Source organism: Arachis hypogaea, chromosome 13, assembly GCF_003086295.3.
Source record: "Arachis hypogaea cultivar Tifrunner chromosome 13, arahy.Tifrunner.gnm2.J5K5, whole genome shotgun sequence".
NCBI lineage: Eukaryota > Viridiplantae > Streptophyta > Magnoliopsida > Fabales > Fabaceae > Arachis > Arachis hypogaea.
In genome coordinates, this window is record NC_092048.1 from 1,356,092 (window position 1) to 1,365,353 (window position 9,262).

The 9,262-nt window shown below is 34.1% G+C and overlaps 1 protein-coding gene across 12 annotated transcripts; it reads right to left on the reverse strand.

The window, feature by feature from the left end:
- Window positions 1-1,254: 1,254 nt before the first annotated feature.
- Window positions 1,255-8,364, reverse strand: LOC112736285 (protein PELOTA 1). 12 transcript variants are annotated; one of them, XR_003168742.3, is made up of 19 exons: window positions 8,082-8,361; window positions 7,519-7,624; window positions 6,649-6,806; window positions 5,682-5,871; window positions 5,503-5,585; window positions 5,337-5,415; window positions 5,061-5,135; window positions 4,921-4,977; window positions 4,636-4,681; window positions 4,069-4,144; window positions 3,525-3,600; window positions 3,403-3,435; window positions 3,088-3,156; window positions 2,812-2,918; window positions 2,528-2,600; window positions 2,356-2,399; window positions 1,794-1,888; window positions 1,575-1,681; window positions 1,255-1,473 (listed from the first exon to the last, which is right to left on the reverse strand). XR_003168742.3 is itself a non-coding variant. In XM_072213011.1 (19 exons), exons 4-19 carry the CDS (start codon window positions 5,730-5,732, stop codon window positions 1,400-1,402), a joined length of 1,140 nt encoding a protein of 379 aa, XP_072069112.1. In that variant the 5' UTR covers window positions 5,733-5,871; window positions 6,649-6,801; window positions 7,519-7,624; window positions 8,082-8,364; the 3' UTR covers window positions 1,255-1,399. The 12 variants fall into 12 exon arrangements, 8 of the variants coding, with proteins under 8 accessions (XP_072069112.1, XP_025641455.1, XP_072069111.1 ...); XR_011870145.1 differs by having other exon boundaries at window positions 5,682-6,515; XM_072213011.1 differs by having other exon boundaries at window positions 2,361-2,399; window positions 6,649-6,801; window positions 8,082-8,364.
- Between the last annotated feature and the right edge of the window lie 898 nt (window positions 8,365-9,262).

The window sequence follows — 9,262 nt, forward strand, 5'->3', positions numbered from 1 at the left end:
ACTGAGATTGGAAGATAGGAATTAAAGGTAGCGTTTGGTGGAGAGACAGAGACGGAAAGACTGAGACTGAGAGACAGAGACTAAGAGACAGAAATTGAAGTAAATCTCAGTATTCTGTTTGGTGCAAAATGGGAGACAGGAATTGAAACAAAAATGAAACTCTAATTTAATTTGCACAAAGGGTAAAATTGGAATTAATTAATTGAAATGAGGGTATTTTAGGTATAAAATGTTATTAAAGTTTCAGTCTTCATCTCTAAAAATTTTAGTCTCCTGTGTCCCTACTTTTTGGAGGTACTGAAATACTGAAATTTTGGAAACAGAGACAGAAATTTTAGTACCAGTCTCTGAACTAACAAACATGATACTGAATCTCAGTCTCTCAGTCTCTGTCTCAGTACCTCAAAACAAACGTTACCAAGACTGAAACTTAATTGTATTATGTTTAGTGTAAAATGAACTAGATTGAGTTGCTTTAATTTAAGATAAATATGGAGATTGAGAGATAGAATTAAAATTTCAATTTTAATTCCAAAAAATTTCAATTTCCTGTCTCAACTTTCTAAAGGTACTAAAGAGACTGAAACTTTTTGTTCTGGGACTGAAATTTTAATTTTAGTCTCTGAAAATAAACACAACCTTAGAAAATTCTCCATTACCAATAGTTTTATTGACAACCAATGTATTGATAGTCTATTTTATCCTATTTTACTAACGACTCGTAATTTTATCGATAACAAATTGTAGCGTATAATAGTGATGTGTGTAATAAATTTCATAGTTAGGAATTTATTGTTGATTCTCTGCTGATGGATATCCAAAGGTTTATGCTTGTTAACCTAAACAAATTAACGAGTATCTTATACAGGAGATACTTGTATCATGTTGGTTACTCAGTACAGTCCTGAGCTGGAATAACTTGAATAGCAGCCGATTTCAACTGTCGGAAGAACCCTGTTTTGAAATAGGGAAGTCAAGTCCAGTTGACAAGATATGTTTTGGAATGTTATCAAAATGTTGTAAGACAAGCTAACTTATAGATCACACTTTACTCCCTCAATTGTTAAAAAAAAAATTGAGAGAAACCATTCCCGCAAACTAGCTGCATTGTCATTCTCATGTGTATAACTTATTGAAGTGGGAAAAAGTAGAGGGGGTGTTTGGGGTGTCTCTTGAAATTGTTGTGCAAATGCAAATATCACTAGTCGATCACAGATATGTGGAGTTTATCTTGTTTCAACTCTAGATGCCTACTTTTGTTTCCCATCTCCGGTGAAAAATTATTTTATAAACATAACAATACAAAGAATTACAGATTCATATATGATGGTGAGTGTTAATTTCAACATATAAATACCAAGCAATACAAGTTATTATCACAAAGGGTGCTGTTGCAACATCACATTTCAATGTCTTCAAGATCAGGCAGAGGAAACCGAAGAATTGCGGCAATGCCACTTATCTGTGCTAGCTCTGTCCATCAACAGCAAAGGACAATTTGAGTTCTAAACAAATACATACAATAGCCAAACATAAATTGAGTTCTAGGAAAGTAATAAAGTAAAAACACTCACGTTCTCCAGAGACATGCAAGGATGAAAATACATGGACAGAGCCTCCTGAATCCTTAACTGAGTTGACCAACTCGACAAACTTCTGTCTTGTTGCTATATCTGAATTCCTGTAGCGAAAAGCATTCAGATTAAGGCACAAAGTTCCAATGTGAACTTGAAAGGGCATGGAGAAAGACACTGCTGAAAACATTAAGTTCAGTTAGAATGATACATTGGCACCTGAAAAGATCATCTGTAATAAGAAGCGTTTGCACAGCTAATCGTTCATTGGCGACCTCAACATGTTTAACTCCGTAGCAAGCTCGGGCTGGATCCTGAACAAACCCAAACAGTATTCAATCAAAATTTCCTTGATTTCTCAAAATAAGGGGCAGTTGAGATTAAAACAGAATCAATGTTTGTAATTTTAGTTATCACTTGATACCAAAATAAGAATGAAAAATGAAAAGGAAATTTCATGGAATATGACAAGATGTTTTTCTCTTGAGGAACTAACTTTAATAAATCTAGCATCCGATAATCATTACAGCAATTTATGATGCAAGTGCCTAGAAGGTCAACAGTTTTTTAGTCAATAATTTTCTACTATTGCTATGAGCAAAAAAGAGTTATATGCAGATACTATTGATTTACCTAAATCTGCGTATCTCACCCTATAGATGCCTAAGAGGAACTAATACTAAAGTCATTAGGAGCAAGAGAACTTTTCATATAGAAAATTCAACATTCCAATCATAACATGGACAAGGCAACAAAAGAAACAATCTCTCAAGAATGGAACCTGACATTTGAAAGCATGTCATAAAAATCCTTCATAGCTCGAACCTGAAGAAAAAGAGAAAGTAAATAGTTTGGTTCCAGTCTCAACAGATAAAATAAGCAATATTTGGAAATTGTTGAGCATGGCCGAATGGATAAGTGCATTATGTTTACTAAATTGGTTATCATGGTACCTCTTGTGCTGCCTTAGTATCTTTAATCATATTCATGACATTTGGAGCATCAAGAACCTCCTTTAAACTATGCCTACAGATAAGAAATTATAAACTTAAAGAAATGAGATTTACAGACTTCAACAATTATATACAGAGCAGATAACAACACAACTGTTAAGAAGGCGCAGTTAACCACATAATTTTAATGTGCTATTTAATGCCAGCTATCACATTGAGACAATCACCAACTACTACAAAACTAGAAATAGATAAGAGAAGATAAAATGAAGAAGCAAGCACACTTGTATCCCGAGGTTGTGTGCACAAGAATAATGCGTGACTTGTTTTCAATAATAGGGCGCAGCTGTCTTCTTTCTGCCTCCAAAAATAAGTGACGATGAAACTGATCCTGAAATAGAAATAAAGGAAAAAAATTATTACCGCTACAAAAACCTCTATATCAAAATCCTGCTAACCCTTTGCATCTACAAGAAGACAAAAATATTACTGAATAGAAAGATTTAATGCCTTATCAAATTTCTAAAACTAAAATGAATCAGCAGGGAACGGTGGCAGACCTTTGTAAATCCTGGACTTGCGATTACAGCGCAGCGAACCACATTGAAATCTATATGTTTCAAGAAAGCCTAAAACAGATTGGTAGAAACCATTATTATACTTGTAAATGCTCTCTTTTATGCTTTCTTTTAATAAAGAAAAAAATTATTATAGAACTCGAACAAAGACAGACAGAGCAAAAATGAAAAATAAGATATCCTCCATAGCAAGGCAAGATGCAAAAAAAAGAAAAAGGAAAAAAACAAAACAAACACAAAGCTATGATAAAAATAGATATTTGGTACATTGCCATGTTTTGTATTTGTTGAATTTACCTGTAAAACATTTTCGAAGAACTTATTCAAAGCCTACAAAAATGAAGTAAGACACTTTAGAATATGCTCAAGTCATCGAATTCATCCAATGATATATCTTGCAATAGAGTAAGAGGACTTACTGACTCGTAACCAGCAATAGCAGGTCCATGCTTGCGAGGAATTGAGGTTTCTATCCGAGAACGGGTAATAGTCATACTGTTACATCAATCCGAATAAGATGAGTTATCTGATCGAAACAGCATGATTACATGTCAAGAGTTTGAAACGAGTATCAACAAGAAGAGTATGTGTTGGGGATTTAGGTATTATGAGGTGCCCAAAGTTCCACATCAAGTAATATGTGATGCTATAGAATGCAAAAATAATTGTCCAAAAGTTCCAAACTATCTTCTCTAAACAGTACTATAATGCTTGATGTTGTATTTAAGGAAAGTAGTTCTTCCCCCTTAATAGCTAGCATTTAAGGTTTGGTTTCCCATTCTCCTTAGGTACTTAACAGCATGTATTCAGTTCTTAGCGTATTATGTTCCTCAAAGAAATCAAACACATACATCATGTATAAAATGCTAAAATAATTGTCCAAAGTTCCAAACTATCTTCTCTAAATAGTATTATAATACTGATCGTGTGAATGAAATCTATTCAACTGAAAGTTCTCATTACCTTCTACCAATAAGTAGGATATGGGCTAGTCCTTCTTGCATCAAAACCACGGCTAGATCAGCACTTGCACCGGGATCTGCAAAATATGCATGGACAGTTTGTTCACCATAATGATTTATCAATATTCACACTAACACTGGTATCTAGAATATCATGGTACTTAGTAGTAAAGAGTTTAATTTTGATTGGTAAATAATAATATATTCAGGAAAAAAAAAGAAGCATTTTTTTCTTGCTGAAATTGTATACAAAAGGATGATTTAAATTGCTTCATGATTTAAGATATGTTTTAATCTAATCATATGAATATGTTTCAAGACTAAGAAAGAAAAAAACATTTTTTTTTCCGCTGGGATTGTATACAAAAGGATGATTTAAACTGCTGCATGATTTAAATTTGCACTAATGAAGAAATATATTCAAATTATCAGTCCTTGGTGACTTTCAAATAGAAAACATCAAACTTTTAAACTGTAAGGAACTAATTAAAAATTTGGTAAAATTATAGGGACTAATAGAATAATTAAACCCAATATCTATTAAATTTTCCAGATTCAGATTACACACCAGAGGCCTGCTGCAGTACTTCCAAAGCATATGAATCCCAAACCTCCTACAAAAGGAATATGTAATATTCAGCAATCATAATTCTTCAAAAGAGTGCAATAAAATTACAGATCATAGAGATTTCATTAGAATTTCATCTTTGATACAGACAATGCTAAACATAATGATTTTGTTACCAAAAATAAAAAAATAAAAAACAAAAAAGCGAGGAGGCAAGCAAAGGATCTAGCATTTGTATTATAACATAGAAGAATGCCTGACAGAAGAAAAATGATCAAAGAGCACCTTTCTAAGCACAAAGGGTCGCTGTAGCTCGAGTTCCAAAGTATGGAATGCTCCTATCTGCAGCACAGTCAGTTACAAGGCTGAGAACTAGAATTCAAAAGAATCAATTAAGAGTCAAAGCTGGAATGGCAGTTAAGTACCTTAACATGTTCATTCTCTAATATGTTCTTTCCACGAATTCGCAACATAGAGCCTTCTTTGTCGTAATCTGCAACCTGAAACACAACAGAATGAACACAATAAATAAATGTCATTGGATTAAGATAAAAGGGAGAATATAACAGCCTATTTGGTTTGATTCTAACTTTCATTCTCAGATAATAGGTTTTCAAATTTCATTATTAATCACAAGAAAAGGTCCTTCATTGAGATAATGACCTTATTTTTCAATCATTCATTTCACAAAAATCATGTACCTCTTCAACTTTAATTTCCAATTTGAGCTTGATCCGTTCTGCTTCCCGTCCACCAGAAGCTGCTTCTCTAAGAACCTTCCTGTTAACAAAACAAACAACACTTTCAAATTCATATCCTCCATAGATACCACACAAAGAAAACCATGACGGAGTGCAAGTGAAGTACCTAACAGTAACTGCCATGACAGAATCACCTGGAGCAATCAAGTTATAAGCATACCATAGATCATCCGAATCCACTGCCACCATCTGTATAATCAATCAACAATTGAAATAATTGAATTCAAAAATCAAAGCACTGAGTAAGTGAGTGAATGAAAGAATTGGAATTGAAAGAAATTGCACCTTAACACTTCCAGGTCCATTGCGTACAAGGTCTTTCCGAACAATCTTCATGCTATTTCCTGACTGAATCTTGAGAGGCTTTCAGGAAATCAGCGAAGAAACTTTGTCACTGGGACGATTGTTCCCAACTCCCAACAAAATTCCAAAAGCCTTTCTCGGGCTTTCTAATGGGCTGCCTCCTAAAGTGGGTCTAGACCAACATATCCATACGGAGGTTTCTAATTTGTTAATATTTTTGTTCTATTAGAATATATAATTTAGCAAGATAAAAAGGAGAGAACATTAAACGTAGCGTTTGTTTTGAGATACTGACACGGAAACTGAAAGGCCATGACTCAGTATCATATTTGTTAAACCGAAATTGATACTATAATTTTAAATCAACACAATTAGTTCTTAAATTTCAACAACATATATTAATTAACAACAATATAAAATTAGAGAGATAATAATTTAAAATGATTTTATTTAATTTAATATCTATAAATTTTATAAATATAATATCTATATTACACTTTTATTATATCTAATATTATTCAATTATTCGAATAAATTAAAGTAAACAATAATTAAAAAAATACAAAAAATAATAATTTAAACTAGAGGAATGATTTGGTTTTTGAATTCCAAAAGACAGAAAGAATGGGAGTTGAGAGCGTTAAGAAAGAGAGAGAATATGAATTGAATGTGAGAGAAAGAGAGAAAATGGTATCAATGATATTAGTAGCAGTGCAGCCCTGAGTCACGGGTTTTGGGCCATGGGACGCGTATTGCGGATGCACGCAATATGCAGGGGGCGGATTGCATGTTCATCAGAATGGTGCCCCCAGCCTCCTGTTAAACTCCATTTTTGATCATTTCAGGAAAAAACTCACTCTCCAATTATTAAATAAAAAATCGCCAATGTCCAAGTAAAAATAAATTTGAGATACACAAGAGGTAAAGTTTTTAGAGGGTTATAACCTACCTAGGAAAGTTTAAGTCTCCTCCTTTATCGGTGACTGTAATTTCGTCATTAATTTTCGCAATTTGGGAGAGTCGATGCAAGATCTTCGTAAATCAAGGTTCTAAGAACCAGACCGGTCATCGAACCACTCTAGTTACTAGTTCACTGGTCCAACTGGTCTAACCGTGGTTCAACCGAAAAAACCGTTTTAGAATAAAATAATAAATAAATTATAAATAAACATCCTAGAATATAGAAGCAGCTTGTGAGTGACTATTGAAAGAAATGCCAATTCAAATAGTACAAAGTGTGAAGATATCAGATAATACCATGATATATTGAAAGAAACCCAATAAAAAACACTATAATCGCTGTTCTAAGAAGTCCTGAGAGAATGCAAAGCTAAATTAAAACAGTAAATACAGAAAGTAACATTTCAAAGAGAAATAACAAGTATATCAATTTATTATCCTATTCCGCAACATATGCAAGCTATAATGTACAAATACTTCATTTCTACTCAAATATCTGTACCATAGGCGTATCTGCATCATATACTATTAAATTAAACTTCCTAATTGTGACTATAGTTTTGATAAAATGGCCGTATTTACATATTCCTAATTGTGCAAAACGGAAGGCCAGACTAGCTAGCTTTAATTCTCTTACAAGAAAGTAGTATAACTTGGAAAACAACAATGATAAAGCCATGAAGAGATTCTATTAGTTCCTACTATACAAAACAATTAGATCAAAACTAAGGGTAAATTTTCAGTATTAAGAAATCAACTGTGTCTCTTGAATCTCCAATTCAATAATGCCAGTAATCCAAAGAGTTGACTTACTATACAATGAACGAGTGCAGAAATAAAAGGAAAGATGAAGAGGTACCAGAGGGCAGAAAAATAGTTAGTTTTCTTGTTCCTATGAGTGTGAGAACGCGCTGACGCTGCGGAAATCCTTTTGCTGGTTCAGATTGCCATTTTCCTTCTCAATTCTGATAAAGAACATTGACAATTGAGAAAGATGATCAACACAGCAAAACCACAAAACACACAACAGCACACCAGAACCCAGAACCCACAGCAGCAGCAGCACAGCCAGAAAAATTAATACTACCAACAGCATTCAGCATTCAGCATTCAGCAACAAAAATTATCATTCAGCAACAAACAGCATTTGATTTGATTTCCAATTTTAGCATTCAGCATCAAACATTACAAAACGGCAACAAGTAATCCCTAATCACACTAAACCTGAAATCAATAAAGCTAAACAAAAATTTCAATAATGATTTGATTTCCATTTTTAGCAGCAGCAAGAAAATTTCAACAAAAATTTCAGGAATTAAAAAAAGAGCAGCAGCACAAAATCAATTATTTGATTTTCCATTTATCCAATCACAATTTCACATTCAAAAATCAGCAAACAGAGCATAAAAGGAAGAGAAGAACCGAAGAAGTGAAACCGGCGAGACGGCGGTGAGCTGCTCCAAGTTCGAGAAACGCCAAGGAGGACGGGGACAGGGGGAAGGAGGACGCCGAGCTACAAGAGAGGACGCGGAGGCGCCGACAGCACGGACGGCGGCGGCACTGCGGCAGAACCGTTGTAGGGAGAACCTAGGGTTTTGGTTGGGTGATTTGAACTTTGCTTGAGAGATCAGACTTCAGAGGAATAGTCGAATTGTGGGTGGGGTGGGTGTTGGGGGGGGGGGGGGGGGTTGAGTGAGTGGGGGATGAAAGTTGGGTTTTTTTTTTTTTTTTAAATAACGAGAACGACCCCGTTTTACAAGAATCGGTCGGTTCTCAACCCGGTCCAACCAGCCAGTAGCTATTTCTGTACGGTTTAAAAATTGGAAGTTTTAGGACGAGGATCGGACCGTTTACCACACCAATTTTCGGTTGAATCAGTTCGATCGGCTGGTCCGATTCGATTTTCAGAACATTGCCTTAAATAGAGCAATTAATTATGTTGATAGGAGATTATTTCTGTTTTGGTCAAGTTTTCTTTGTTATACTTTTAGTTAGCTAATTTTAGGGTTTCTCTTAGAATATGTTCTCGTATTGAGTTCTTCTAGTACAATAACTTAATAATTTTTGTGAAATGGTGGGAATATCTGATGTTTGTGGATGAGACCATGGAGGTATTTAAAAAACACTCCAATGTCTCGTTGATTTTTTAAAATTGATCAAGATTTGATGTAACATTCAGTTATTAAATTTTTTTTTTAATTTTGGTGTAGAACAATTTGCAAAGGGCAAATTACATTAGTAAAATTTTTTTCACTAAATAAAATATTATTATATAAAAAATAAACTTACTTGTTAAATGAAAGTGTTGAAGTTGATAAAGGTGAAGATGAAGATAGTGACAATGATGAAGATGAACGCTGGTTACTGGAAGAGTGATTTAGTTTTTGAATTTCAAGAGAAAGAAAGAAATGAAGTTGAAAATATTAAGAAAGAGAGAGAATATGAATTGAAAGTGAGAAGAAGAGAGAGTTGTATGAGGAATATTAGCAACAATGCAGCATCGAGTCACAGATTTAGGGAGCATAGGACACATGTTGCACATACACCCAATACGTAGGGAGCGTATCAGCGCAATATCCAGAGGGCAAATTGCATGTATGTCT